Here is a 14,733-nt window from a genome sequence, read left to right on the forward strand (position 1 = left end):
GTGTTTCTTAAAAGAAAAGCTTTCTTAAAAACACCATCTAGAAACTCTAAATCAGGCTTAATACGTTTATATAATCACCTACAGACGTGCCATTAACCCAGGAATTAAACTTAAGCCTTTTAACATCTTAATACAATCTGTCGCTCTTAATAAAGTTTTTTTCTGGATGTTTTAAAGCTTTTATTAGAAAAAAAAAGGAAACTTCTGGTCTTCCTAATAAATAAAAGCTCTGACATCTTTTTTGTACCCACTCAGGAGTTTAAAAGCTCTTCTCTCTTCTGCTGAGTGCCTTAAAAACTCTATGAGATAATCTAAGCAAGATAAGTTGTTGTGGAAATGTCGCCAATAAAATGAATTCCAAGGAAGCAGCTGCCTTTCACAGTCATATTACAGCTGTCGTATTTCTAATGGACTCGTCTCTCCAAAGGAAACGACTCCTTGCAGCAGAGAAATAAAAACCATCCATTATTAGCACTTCTTAACCCTCCTTCTATTACTGATAACAAAAGCAACGTGTTAAAAAAATGTGAGCTTATTTTAAGACGAAGCATATGTCATCACATACACGTGTCTCTGTCTGTATTTACATGCTGTACAAAGAAAATTAATAAACAGATATCATGTGAAACAATCAGACAACAAATTACACCATCACTCCAAAGTGAGCTGCTGAATAACAAATGTGGCTCTCCTGTGCCTTTAAAAAAGCTCTGACAGCTCTAACAGGGTTGTTGTTATAAACTGTGTATGAAAAAATAAGCGTGTGGCGTTCAGAGCCGTTTGCTTTAGTTTGGATGTTTATTGGTGCCAGTCTGGATGTTTCAGAGCAGCGTCGAAGCAGCAGCGAGCAGAGCTGCGATGACTCCCGTGCTCGCTCTGTGGACAGCAGATGCTGCTGCCGCTGTCTGACTCGCAGTCAGCCACTTTGAAAAAATGCTGACTCGTGCGTACACCCCGGGCTTGTGAGGAAGTCCACACTCATCTCCGAAGCTCGTCACGCCAACCAGATAAAACCTATCCTGATTCTCGCTGTAGCACTGCAGTGGGCCCCCGCTGTCACCCTGAAGCAGACACAAACAGCGTGAAGTTTTCTTTCAACCAGCCTGTAGTGACTTAATAAAAAACAAAACCCAAGGATCAGCACCTGACAGGAATCGGCTGCTCCGCTCTCCAGTCCTGCGCAGATCATCTTCTCAGTGATGATGCCGTTGTACCAGGTGACCCGGTTACATGTTCGTCTGTCGATGAGCTCCACCTCAGCTTCCTGCAGTTTGTTCGTCTGTGGGCCTGCAGTTCACACACCAAAGATGCTTTGAAAAAACTTTATTAATATATGTGACGTAATGTGAGGGTGACATTTAAAAACAGGGGGAAAAAATCATGCTTTCAGTATCTACATTTATTTATTTATTAACCTTTATTTAAACAGGAAAATCCCATTGAGATTAAAAACCTCTTTTTCAAGGGAGACTTGGCCAAGATAGGCAGCAGCAGGTGTCTCACAGTTACAGAAATTACTCAAACACAGGCAGCAACAACACACATGCAACAATAAGTGAAAGAATACAAATAAAATAAAATAAAATTCAAATAAAAATAAAAAAAGTGAGTTAAAATGACAATCAATCTAATTGAAACAGTTGCATGTTATGGACTTGGCCTCAAGGATCTGTAGTTTAGATTTAAAAGCACTACATGATATAATATATTCAAAGACAGGTCACTAGCAGCCCATTGTGACTCAGTTGTAGATTAGACTGTGAAAGCCACACTTGTGCGACCTGCCCTAGAAATGACAGTTTTCCACATCTGTTGCACTGAGTGACCGCCCAACTCGAAGCTGATGTGCCACCTTATTTGTGAGGCACTGCAACCTGGTCAACAAATGCCTCGCGCAGCATGAACACCTGATTTGACAATTCGGCACTTCTCAGGTTTCAGAGTCTCTCCATATGGTGTTTCACTGATTCTTTCTTTCTATTCTGTGTGATCTTTTCTGTTTCCAGGAGTTGTTGTAGAGATATAAGAGCCTGACCTGATACCCGACTTTTCCTAGTTTCCTTGAGTGCTTTCTATGGCTCATCCATTGAAATGGATATACACAGCCGAGCTGGAGGTAGAGGTTCTAAAACCGTTCCTTTCATCACTCACCGGTGTCCTTCATATCTCCTGTCAGATGTCACCGGTGTAACATCACCACAGTTTGCCTTCAGTGCAGCAAACAAGCCTTGGGAGTCGTTCTTATCTGACAGAATCTGCGATTCTTCTCCTTCTTTTTGTAGCATCAGGAACTCCTAGTGTTTCTTTCTTCTTTCTTTCTGCGTTTTGGTCTTTACTGTGAGGAAGGCTGGTTCTGACTTTCTAGAAGTTTCTGGATTTCTACACAATCCTCTGAAAACCAGCGGGCTGTATTTTGAGTAGCAGCCTTCAAGATCTCTAGATGTTCTCGAGAATCTTCAAGAGCCAGTTCAACTGCCCTGGCAAATCTTTTTGGTATTCAACACATGCCAGCTTCACAACATCAAGTTTTCCATCTTATGAGGTAGGCTTCAGGGCTAAGACAAGCTCAGCAACGTGCATCATCTCTGTTGATAAGAACTTATGAAAGGCAGCATAATAGTCAAGTAGATGTTAAGTTCAGCAGTAAGTTGCCAGTGGAGTTAATTTCACCTTTACTAAAACTTCTCATCGTTCTCTTTGTAAACTTTTCCTGCTCTCACATTAAACTTCCAGAGGATGAGAAGTTTGTCTGCTGCACTGATGACTTCTAAAACCGGACATACAGATAATACAGCTGCAAATACTTCAGAACCCCTTCACTTTTTGCATGCTTTGGTTGACATCAATAAACTCAGCTATTTCAATCATTTTCTCAACCTTTCATCTGACTTGTGTTGCCAGGAGCTGGCAGAGCCCACATTAAGATGTGTTAATAAAAGATAAAAAGTAAATCTTCAGTAGTAAATCTCTGTTTCTCTACCTGATAAATGTGTAAAATTGAAGAAAAAGTTCTGCTATCTCACTGTACAGACTCTCCTATTTCCTATTTACAAAAACAACAAACAGGTTTTATTAATTTTCAAAAATGTTCTTTTGTTGAACTAAAATTTCTATGGTAGAAAATGGAAAACGAACTTTTTTGTCATTTACTTGTTTATCTATTACTTAGCTCCTTTGATATAGTATAAATGGGTGTGGCTGTTGGTCTTTGTCAGCATGTAAAGTTACGTCTTTTAAGTTACGACTTTTAAAATACGTTTAAAAGTCCAAAAATTCATCATTCACTTTTTCCAAAAATGTAAAATGGGCCATATTGGCTCCAATTTTGCCCCCCAGACCTTATGTTTGACACCCCTGCCCTAAACTAAATACTAATTTTTCTTATTTTAAAATAGTAACTCTGGCCTTTCCCACCTTTGTAATAGGTGCTTCCCCATCCACTGATGAAGCAGTGGCTGAGGTTGAGCATGGCCTCATGGATCACATCACCAGGAAGGCAAATAGGTTGGATGTAGTTGGTGAACTTAAAGGGCGAGCTGAGCAGCAACAGCGTCACGTCGTTATCGGATGTGATAATGTTGTAACCATCGTGCATTTTCACTCCCCTGATGGAGCGGACCTGGGCGTATTTTCCTGGAGAAGATAGCGTATTTAGTCCTGCCGCCACACGAAAATAGCCAAGGCCGATCCGTCTGGACACAAAAGAAAAGAGTAAAAAAAAAAACATATACGTAAATGGAAGCAGACTGTCAGCGTTTACCCACCCCCACCCCAATTGTTTGTGCAAAGTGCCCTAACTGTTACTTTTAAGGGACTCACATGTGATGGTAGAAGCAGTGTGTGGCAGTGAGCACCCAGACGCTGCTGAGGATAGTGCCACCACAGAGGTGTCTGTGTTGGATCTGGATGCTGACCTGCCATGGCCACGCCCCTTTGGGAGCCTCCCGGCCACCCACGATCCGAGAAGCACCTGGAGGACCTAAAAGAGGCCGTTCCCCACAACCTAATAAAGATTAAGAAAAAGGTTTTAAGTTGACTTGTACGTAAACTTTAAATGTGTTTTCCATTTTAATGTGAAAAACACAATTATACAGCTCCTTTCTGTTACTCACCACTCAAATATACAGGTCATATTGGTAGTAGTCTCATAATAATATTGTAGTACTGGTTGACGCTTTAACATATTAGGATGCTATTACCATATAATGATAATAGCATTAACCATACCTTAATTACTTGGACATTACTTGGATACTAGTAATATCCCCTTAACTGGATTATTGAGAAGGATCCAACATCTATATTAACCTGCTATTTTTATACTGTTACCAGCTTGCTTCTCCTTGTTCACCCCCCTATTACCACATTCTTGCCGAGCTGTACTAAAAAGTGCTACCGAATAATTTTCAAAGCGCAACAGACATCCAAAAAAGCCAATGATTATATAGGTTTTGGTGACAACAGTGGTGATAAAAACCAAACGAATATATATAAAATATAAAAATTTGAATAAAATTGTATTAGTTGTTTTTGTCTGCTTTTGTGATAACACATAATAGTGAATAGTGGGTGAATGGTTTAATTTTTCTTAAGGTGCAAAACTGCGGGTGATGTGCTAATTAATCTTTCTGTTAGTAAAGAAACAAAGAAAGTACATTTTCAGCGAGGAAGTGAACTGAGTCTCACTGAGACCTCATCATATCATAACACAAATAAAATGTTTATCAGGTAAAGTGCTGAGTCACAGTCAGCACATGGACCCAGTAAAGTTAGCTGCTCAATATTAGCCATCATTTTGAAAAGCTGAACTGAGACACCTGTTTAAAACAAAACAAAACTTATATTAGAAAATTAGAAAATTTCACCTAAATAACACTCGGGTCCAAGAAAGAGGAGCTTTGCTAAAAATAAAAACAGCGCAAAACAGGATCTGAAGTTACTGATAATCAAAAACTGGCTGATACTTTACTAAAAAGTGGAGGAAAAGAAGAAATAACACTAAAACCTCTGCAGGTACTCACTCTTCTGTGGCGAAGTGGATAACGCAGTCAAATAGCAGACGTTCAGACACAGGAGAAAACCTTTTAACTCCATTTAGTTTCAACTCTTTTCCTTCATAAATGTAAATATAAACATATATGTGTATTTTTGATCGCAAACAGAAACTGTTCCGACCACCGATGACGTCAGGTGCACGTTCAGCTCTTTTGATCTGCGTAAAAAAAAGTTTTAACGGAAAAGCAGCTACTCTACAGAAATGTGAAAGCTCTTGATATATTTTAAGGCTCCGTTTGCATTGATTCACACACGAGCGCGCGCATTACGTAACAGCAAAAAGACAGAGGGCAGGTTAGCGGATTAAAAGCTGCCTATTTGCATTTCAATTTGTGCTATTAAAGGGCGAAGTGCTGGAGGAGGCCTGTAAGTGAAAACAGTCATTTGGAGATGAGGTGCTCGGCTTAAATAATATATTTGCAAGTATGTGACGATAAGTGAACAAATGTTTATAACACTGATGTGTAACATGTGAGAAAGAGAAACAATTAAGGCGTCAGTTGTGTGTTCGCGCGCGTGTGTGCGTAACTGTCTTTTCATACACTCATCAGCTTTAATGTCTTTCAAGAAACTATTATTTTCTTCCCATATCTCAGACATGTAGTGGCCTCCCCTATTTGAATGCCTACACATGATAAATTCCTGCATTGCACACACACTACACACACACTGCACACACACACTGCTCACACAGTGAGCCAATGCGTTTTGTCAGAAAAACCTTGAGCGTGTTTTCTGCGCACAGTCTCTCACCATGGATCATCCCTGATCCTGTGCTGTGAGGCGCTCACTGGGGGGGTTTGGAGTCTGCGGGCCTAAATGACCTTTACGATTTTACGAAACGCGCTCTCCGACACTCCCTCACATTCTGCTGAGAGTCATCAATTATGCAGGAAAACCGCTCGCGCTGAGGGGGAAGGTAGCAGCAACAATATGGCGACAACCGCAGTTTCTCCCCGAGCTTTTTCACATCTGCAGTCCTGCAACGGCTCTCTGGATTCATTGTAACGCTTACGAAGTGAGTATCCTTCGTTTGTAACCGTTGGGGGGAAAGCCTGGCGCGCGTCGGTAGGTGAGGGCAGATTTTCTCTCCGTCGGTAGGCTATCCCTGCGTAGCCTAAATGTCGCAGAGCTGCACACTGCCCCGCAACCTTTTTTTGGGGGAGCGAGCGCGACGAAACAGGGTGTCTGCGCTCGATGGGCATCTACCGGCTGGACCAGTGCGAAGAGGGGGGGGGAATATATTTAACAGCCAGTTGTTGTCGGAATTTATCAGATTAACCATTTCACCGAGGATCGGAGGTACTGATTAGAAAACAGGGGAGGGAGGAGAAAATGTCTCATAGGTTAGGCTTCAGGCAGGGCGCCGTCTGACTTCTTCGAAGCCCAGAAAACTTTGTAGGTTTTTATTTTTAATAATTTTTTCTTTATATCCTCCGGACTAAAGGATGATGCACTTGAAACCCCACAAGGCTTCAAGAAGGGGCTGATGCTATGTAAGTAGCCCGATCTTCTTCCCATCACCGACAGACGGGAAATTTGCATTCCTCCAGGTGATTTTGGCGTGACACGAGCATTGCTGTTTTCTAATCGTCGTGTTTAACGCCGTGGTGCAGACTGTGTGTTACTTTTAGCTTCGCAGCCTGGCTTATTTGTGCACAGATAGAGCCTTATTGATTTGGCAGTCGACATGGCTTCACGGGTGTGGTGCAGATCCTTGAAGACAACGCGCAAAAGCGCACAGAACATCCCGGAGAGGACAAAAAACCCCCAAGAAAAACAAAACCATGTTTGCTGTTTCACAGGGAGGACAAAATGTACCTGATTGTTATTTTTACATCGACACCACACTCGTGACTTTGATCCACGGTTGCGCTTACCTCAGCGTGACAATTTTTAACATGTAAACCTCCCACTGCAGCAATACAGCTTTGGCCAATTTGGTTGTAGCGGGCCACTTCACTGCGCAGTATAACCCACAGCTTCTCTGTGAAGCTCAGATTGGAAACGCAGTGGCTCTCTAATTCAAACCTTTAGGAAACCGAGAAGATGCCAGAATGTTCTCCGTTTGTGTGACACTGGTCGCACTGCTAGGCTTAGACGTAAGCAGCAGCCGATGGGACAGATAACGAGACGAGTGTTGCCACCACGACTTAATAATTGAGGAGATTTGAAGGATAAACTAGAGGCCTGAAGGTGTCGGGGAAGAAAACGAAAAAAGAAAAGAACGGAGGGTTGTGTGCACCCCCCCGCACCTTTTTTTTTTGTAGGCACTCACGTGCGCGCGCACGTGTATGAATATGAGCTCGTGCAGTGCTGAAGCGGACAGCGCCAGCCTCGCAGCAGAAGGCTCCGAGGTTCTGGTGTCCATTTTAAAACAGACCTCTCGCCTCACCCGCTTCACGTCTCCTGTACTTTTTCCACCGAGTGTCGGGACACGCAGAGTGGAGTCTTTCCCGTGTGATGCCAGCTTTAACGCGTCGAACATTTCAATTAGACGCTGTTATGTAAGAGGGAGGCAGGGAAGTGACGGGGCCCGCTGACTCAAATATGGCCGCCTGTCCTGTTCGGGCTGCAGACACCTTGCTCCTGTTGAAATGAAAGGATTTTGCGCTGCTGCAGCAGCAGGTGGAACACAGGGCGAAGAGAGGGGAGGGTGATGTTTTAGAAAGCCTCCAAAAATTCTAATGGTTTCGTTAATTTTTCAAGTCTGGCTTAACTGAACTCCAATTTCAGCTCCTTCCTCTTTGCTTCAGCACCGCCCGGTGTTCCTGCAGCTTGAACATGTGTCATGTTCCCCTCTTTGCGTTTTAGAGAAATCCTTTACTGTAAGGCCTTTTTGTTTAACAGAGTCATGAAGGGTGAGATTTTTAAACCTGTGGTTTGATGTTTTGTGTAGGTGGAACTTGATCTTCATTCAATTAATTATAAAATACATCTTCCTTAATATTTACATATTTGTTTGTTAACCTGTGCAACATCTGATTTACCATGGCAACGCAAATATATGTAACCAATAAATAAACACAACCTGAGGTGAAATGGCAAAACCGCTTCACAGTAATATAAAACAGAAATACATAAAATACATTAATAATAAAACACACAGCACAAATCTAATTAAAAGCCAATCTAAATAAATGAGTCTTAAGTTGCTTTTTAAAAGAATAAATACAATCAAGGCAACGTAATGATGTAGGGAGAGCGTTCCACAACCTGGGGGCCACCGCTCTAAAAGATCTATCTCCTCTGGTCTTAAAACGAGTTCGTGGGACAACAACAGCCTTCGATTAGAAGATCTCAGGCTGCGAGAGGGAGTTTGGAGTTCTTTCTTGGTAAAACAGCACCTCAAAGGTTGGAAATGACTGAATATGCAGGTTTTTATATAAACCTACACATTTGCCTGTGTAGCTTCACAGTCATCCAGGTCATGGTTGACTAGAAAGCTTGAAATAAGAACTGGGCTTCTTTAGGCTTGTGAAAACCTCTCATCCAAGAGGCTTCCTCAGTATATTATCTGATATTTCCCCCGTCTTATGAGAATAACCATTATGCGTTGCTCTTTAACACTCTTATCTAAAATATTCTCTTTATTTAAGTCAACCACACACTCTGCTGCTTCAGAGGATCATTTAACAAATGTCTGTTAATGGTTCTCTTCAGCTCACTTCCTTAATGGAGATAAAGTAGATGGAGGAGATCTGTTAGCCTGCAAATGCTTATACACACATATATATATATTTAACATTACAAGATCTCAACATTTTCTTGTTCTTTTGGTGCATAAAATAACATTTTGCAGCTTTTTCTGTAATCTTTCTAAATGGGCACCCAGCTAACTGTTAATTTCAGGCCACCATTTTTGTAGTACGTCATTTCATGTTATATTCCCCCCCTCCTGCTTCCCGCAGAGCTGCTACCGTGGATGGTACAAACCTAAAGACTAAGTAGCTGCAGGATGAAAACATGGCCGCACCCCTTCTTGCACCGCCAGGACCTGACAGCTTCAGGAAGTTTACTCCAGAATCTTTGGCGGTCCTTGAGCAGCGCATCCAAGAGGAGAAGAACAAAAAGCCGCCCAAGCAGGACAGCAGCTACCGTGACGACGATGACGAGAACAAGCCCAAACCCAACAGTGACCTGGAGGCTGGGAAGAGCCTGCCCTACATCTATGGAGACGTCCCCAAGGGAATGGCGGCGATACCACTGGAGGATCTGGACCCATTCTACGTGAACTCTCAAAAAGTGAGTATTCACACACACACACACACACACACACACACACACACACACACACAAATTGAGCGCTGGCTTTATTCTAAAACAAACTATCTGACTCTCATTGCTGCAAATATTGGTGCAGTGCAATGTTTCTGGTGTTTGTCCCTCGCTCTCAGGCTTCCAAAATGCTCAAAATATTCCTCCCAAAAACCTTTAATATTGCATTTGGCAAGTGAAAATGTGACCCTGTTACATCACCGTTACCTTTCCACCCTTGTGCTTGGCCCGATTTGTGTTTGCACTCTTTTTTGTTCATAAAACACTTTTCTTTTGATCTTTTTTCAATGTTGTTTTTCATTTTGAGAGATTTGATTGCGATCAGTTGAGCTCAGTTTAAAACAAAAATCCAACGTTTGCGTGGCATCTGTAGCATCTTTAGCATCTGTAGCATCTGACTGTAGTGGTTGTAGTAAATTTTAACCTGAGACATTGTGATTGTGTTGTTATCCCTCTGACGTTGTGTTACATCAGATAAACTCAGACATCACTGGCTTGGACAGCATTCAGTAGATAAGAAACTTCATTATGTTGAAGTGAGTCACAAGTTATGACCGGAAATTACGCAGACAGCAGAGTCATTGTGGGTTTTTTAGGGTTTTTTTGACACTTGACTTTCAGGGGTGCTATGTTTACAGTTATTTTTAATTTTATAATTAGGCTGCGGGAGGTAATTACGTTTTCCTCCTCGAAGACCTTTGGGGAGCGTTGGAGCCGAGCTCTCGAGCTGTTGAGTGGGCCGTTGCTGTATCTCCAATGTGCTCGCAGGGCTTTGGGGAAAAGGTCAGAAGCAGTTACTGTTGAAAGACCGTTGTTCCACATGACAGACTTTCCTAATTGTTGAAAAATTAATCTGTGGCAGGAGAGAGAAGCAGCAGCAGGCTGAGAGGACTCTGGTCGTCTTAAAGGAGACACGTGTCTCTCTGGGGTTTCTGTCATGTCTGACGTCTGCTCGTCCTCAGCGTGAGGACAAACGGGTGACCTTGACAGTCGTTTAATGTGCACCTGTTAGCCTAAACTGTTGGAGACTGCATTTGTTTCACTCAACTGTGTTTGTTGTGCAAAAGCCTCCGAACTTAAAGAGCAGAAGACGCGGCTTGCAGATATTGAAAAAGGGAGAATTAGAGGCTCAAAGTTGAAAACTATAAAGAAACCGTATCATGGAAAGCTGCAGAGCTAAAGATGCTTCTAAGAGTTCTACATTTTTACTCGTAGGAGTGCGAGAATAATTTATCATAAAATGGCTGTTCTCTCCTTTCCTTAAGCATCAGTGCAAATGCAAGGTGCACTGTGGTGAGTTCAATGCTCGCGTGTTCATAACAGGACCGAGCAGTGAAGGCTAAAACCTTCTACCTTGCTAGCGTTGTTTGTCGTCTATTTATAGTCAAAAAAAAGTTATATAACAAAATTGGCATCTTCGTTCAAGATGGTCTCCTTTGATCATATATTCATTTCCAAACTGCTGCACGTTTTGACAACAGCGTTGTGCAAACCTCGGTCCACACAGAGTATCTCAGAATATAGCAAACGCCACCTGACAAAACAGGAGGGTAACGGCGTGTTTAGTCATCGTCGCTACCTGAACAGATTTGTTTAGATATTGTGCGTGCGTGCGTTTGGCTGCACGGCATCAGCATCAGCGTTCCTCTCCGTCTGTCTCCGTGTTATACCTCTCCGTCTTTACACCGTGCACGCTGACTGTTATGTAACGCACCAGTCCGGCGCACAAGGAGACACGATTCAGATGACACGTGGCAAACATGTCCAGGGATCCACTGTTGATTGTTCGCTTGCTTACATGCAGCTCACCTGTCTATATCCCCCCACATGTTCCATATTAATGACACACATGCGCCGCGCAGCCTCGCTTCTGCTCTTGCTTCTTCTCTTTGCTTCTTGGCTTCAGGCAAATCTAATTACGGCCCCTAATCTAGTGTCACTCTGATACCAAAGGGAGCCGATGCTGCAGTGACACCGGATCAGGTGGTGACCTTGATGGGAGAACGTTTGCCCTGTGTGTCTTTGTCATTTGAGAGGTGGCAGGTTGCATCTGGATAGCTCCCTTGCAGGAACGAGGTGCAGAAAGATGAGGGGGAATATATGTAAAGGAAGGTTGCTCCTCATCTTCCGGATAAATCTAGATTCGTGACTCTTTTAGGTCATCTTATAGTTGAGACAGAAGGCCGGGAGGCTAGCTAGGTGATGACGCAGCAACGGCCCTCCCCGCCTGGTTGGTGGCCCGAGCAGGGCTGTGCCACGCTGAGCTGAGCTAGGCCGGGTCGTGGTTGCCATCACTGCTCAAGGCCGGCGAAAGATTTCAAGGAGAGGACAAGAAAGGAAGGGAGGGAGGGAGAGATGAAACAGACAACATGTGCAAGGATGCATGAGCACATTTGCTGTCCTTCATGCTGCAGCCAAGATAACCAAAACATGTTTTGCTGAGGACAAAGATCTGCCACAGACACAGCAGAGCGTCTCAACAATAAGATGACTGAAGTCACCCCTGTCACATGTTCTTTGCCCCATCATATCAGTGGATTTTGTCCCGTGTGGACTGGTTTACAGTAATATTACCTTACAGTCCATAATGGTTTAATTTTCATCTATTTTAATAACATTGTCAGGAATATTTCAGCATGCCTCTAGAAACAATGCAATTTGCACAACAAATGGCATAAACAGGGCGAAAGCGCGGCAAGGAATGCATGGGCATCTCATAGGAAGGCCTTATAGCATTCATATATTAATGTCTCTGTGACTGTGGGGCTTTCGGGCTAAAGGCGCCATAAACGCAGCCCATTTATCGCTTGCCACAAGGGTCAAAAAAAGGGGGTTGCGGCCCTCACGGATGCAGATGCTGCAGCCCTGCCTGCTGGATGGAGCTTCTGTGTCGAAGCCGCTCTCTTGGTCTCTCCCACCCATCCCCCCCTCCCTCCCGTCCTCCTCTTCGTCTTCTGCCCAGCTTCCCCGCTCTGGCTCCTCGTGCCCTGCTTCTCCTCAGCCTGCTGTTGCCACAGTTGCTCCCTGCCTGCCTGCCTCACTCGCTCTCCACCCCCCCGCCTTCTCTGCCTCTCCTCCTCGCTCAGCTCTAGATTATGAAATTTTCAGTAGCTTTGCAGCAGCACTTTTGTCATGTGTTACCAAAAAAAAAAAAAAAAAGCGCTTCATGGATAGCTGTGGAGTACATGTGTGTCAGGGTGACAGTGGTGGTTATTGATTGTGCTGTGGTGCCGCTGCTGCATGTGACGTGTGTAATTATGCATTTGTTTGTGAGTCGTGGATGTGCGCCCTGCATATGTGCACGATGGCTGTGTTTAAGAGAAATGTCATGATGGGACATTTCCAAGCGTGTGATTGTCTCGACTGGTAGATGACAGTGTTGATGATGAGGGAGATGCTGCGCTGACCTATAATTATAATAAGAGAGGAAGGTTGAAGGAAGTGGGTCCAGTCATTTGAAACTGTGCTGACGTCTCCCTTCATTTAGGTAATATTGACATCAGGGGTGATTCGTCGTATTTGTAAGTGGACGCATTCGTCATTTTGTTTTTTTCAGACGTTTATGTTATAGTAAGAACTCAGGCACGCACCTTATTTCTGTCCAATACACGCGGTCATGTGACGCCACCGCTGCGAGGCGCCTTGCTTCCCACCTCCCCACCCATCCGCCCCGCTTCTCCTCTTTCCTCCTCCTCTCCCTCCCTCCTGACTCCACCGTCGGTGTCTCTTCAGAGGCCTAACGTGGAGTGAGAGATGCCTTGTTAAAAGCACAAGGGCCCCGTATCACTTGTGCAAATGCACAGTTCCATGAATGTTTCATGCAAATCGCCATGTTTTATTTAAACAATTACGAGGTTGTCCACAGAAAGTGGCTCGCAGGCTCCTCTCGGTTTTGCCCGTTTCCTTCCCCTGAAAGATGCCACAGTGGGCGGTGCAGCACTGAGATCCTGGGACAACACACAGTCATCTTGCCAGCAGTTCTCACTTTATTTGCATTTGTTTAAAAGCAGCATTTTACTTAAATGACCAAATGCACGTTGTTTATTTATCGTCCGCATACTAGCCGTGTACGCCATGCAGAAAATGTTTTCACAATGTTTCAAATAGGATGACATATACATTTTTAAATATTCCTCGCTATTCTTCTTTGTCTATTTATAATCGTTCTGATTGTTAACTGTCTCTCTCTCTCTCTCTGTTTCTTCTCTCCACAGACATTTATAGTGATAAATAAAGGGAAGACAATCTTCCGTTTTAGTGCCACACCTGCCTTGTACTTAATAAGTCCTTTTAATCCGGTTAGGCGATTAGCTATTAAAATTTTGATACATTCATATCCTTTGAAATGGTGTCTGGACTGCTGGGACTGAAGAGGTTTCCTGTTTATGTGTATTATTCATGATGCGTTTTGTCTTTCTGCTCGCGCTGCTATCGACGTTTCCTGCGAGTGGAGGTACAGGAGAGAGTCGGTTTGTTACAGTCGAGAAAGAGCACAGAGGACGCCGCGCAGTAGCCATTTTATCACTGAAGGGAAAGGCTAGCACAAATGATGAGTCATCCTTAACAGTAAGCCAAACTAGACCTCTTCAGTGAGCACATTATCGGTGCATTATCTAAGAATCCAGAAGGAACAGTTGGAGGATGCACCCCTCTCCATTTGAAGCACTGTTAAAGACATAAAAGGAAACTTGTTTTAGGACCTCAGCTGATCAGAGCTGCGTGTTAATATTTTATGTGATTTTTGAAATATATTTTATTTGTGTTATCTTATCTATTTGCACAAGTTAAGGGAAGTGAGCCAGCTGTGTGTCATGTGACACACGACTGTTTGGGCATCTGGTTTAAAAATGAAGCAGAAGGTTTTCATCTTCTGCACAACAAACACACTCTGGCTGTGTGGACCCCCACTGTGCCTCCTTCCTGCAGCAATGCAACCTGTGAGTTAGTGGTGCCTGCAGATACACGTGGTTTATTTAAAGATCTGTGCATAGATACTAAATGAGGCAAGATGCATAATTAAAGGTTTTCCAGTTTAGGCACAAATTAATTATTTTTATAGATAAGATAAGATAAGATAAAACTTATTAATCCCTCGGGTGGGTTCCTCTGGGAAATTCGGTTTCCAAAAAAGCACAGCACCGACAGAAGTTACAGAATATTATATATATATATATATATATACACATATATAAATACAGAGACATATATAAATAAAATATACAAAGGGGATAAATAGAATAAATAGGAATAAAAATAGAAGTGAAATTGCACACTTCAAGTATTGAGGTCTATTGCATCGTTGACTATTAACAGAAGTATTGCACAGTGAAGTGAAGAGGCACTACAGCTTAGTTGTTCCCCCCTCCTTTGTCCTCCTGTTTCCCCTCCCTCTCCCCTCCA

The 14,733-nt window shown here is 43.1% G+C and overlaps 2 protein-coding genes across 2 annotated transcripts in view; one reads left to right on the forward strand and one right to left on the reverse strand.

Moving 5' to 3' along the window:
• Positions 1-779: 779 nt before the first annotated feature.
• Positions 780-5,169, reverse strand: LOC146495357 (transmembrane protease serine 12). Its single transcript, XM_085146512.1, has 5 exons — positions 5,022-5,169; positions 3,820-4,003; positions 3,415-3,692; positions 1,145-1,287; positions 780-1,061 (listed from the first exon to the last, which is right to left on the reverse strand). The coding sequence occupies exons 1-5, from the start codon at positions 5,092-5,094 to the stop codon at positions 822-824; spliced, it is 918 nt and encodes a 305-aa protein (XP_085002638.1). The 5' UTR covers positions 5,095-5,169; the 3' UTR covers positions 780-821.
• A 564-nt stretch (positions 5,170-5,733) lies between these two features.
• The window catches only part of scn8aa (sodium channel, voltage gated, type VIII, alpha subunit a), a 54,182-nt gene continuing 45,182 nt past the window's right edge, over positions 5,734-14,733 (forward strand). Inside the window, 3 exon segments of the mRNA XM_085146503.1 lie at positions 5,734-6,073; positions 8,967-9,300; positions 13,548-13,665. Coding sequence (XP_085002629.1) covers positions 9,022-9,300; positions 13,548-13,665 — 397 coding nt within the window. The 5' untranslated portion in view covers positions 5,734-6,073; positions 8,967-9,021.

This window comes from Neolamprologus multifasciatus, chromosome 20 (assembly GCF_963576455.1).
Source record: "Neolamprologus multifasciatus chromosome 20, fNeoMul1.2, whole genome shotgun sequence".
NCBI lineage: Eukaryota > Metazoa > Chordata > Actinopteri > Cichliformes > Cichlidae > Neolamprologus > Neolamprologus multifasciatus.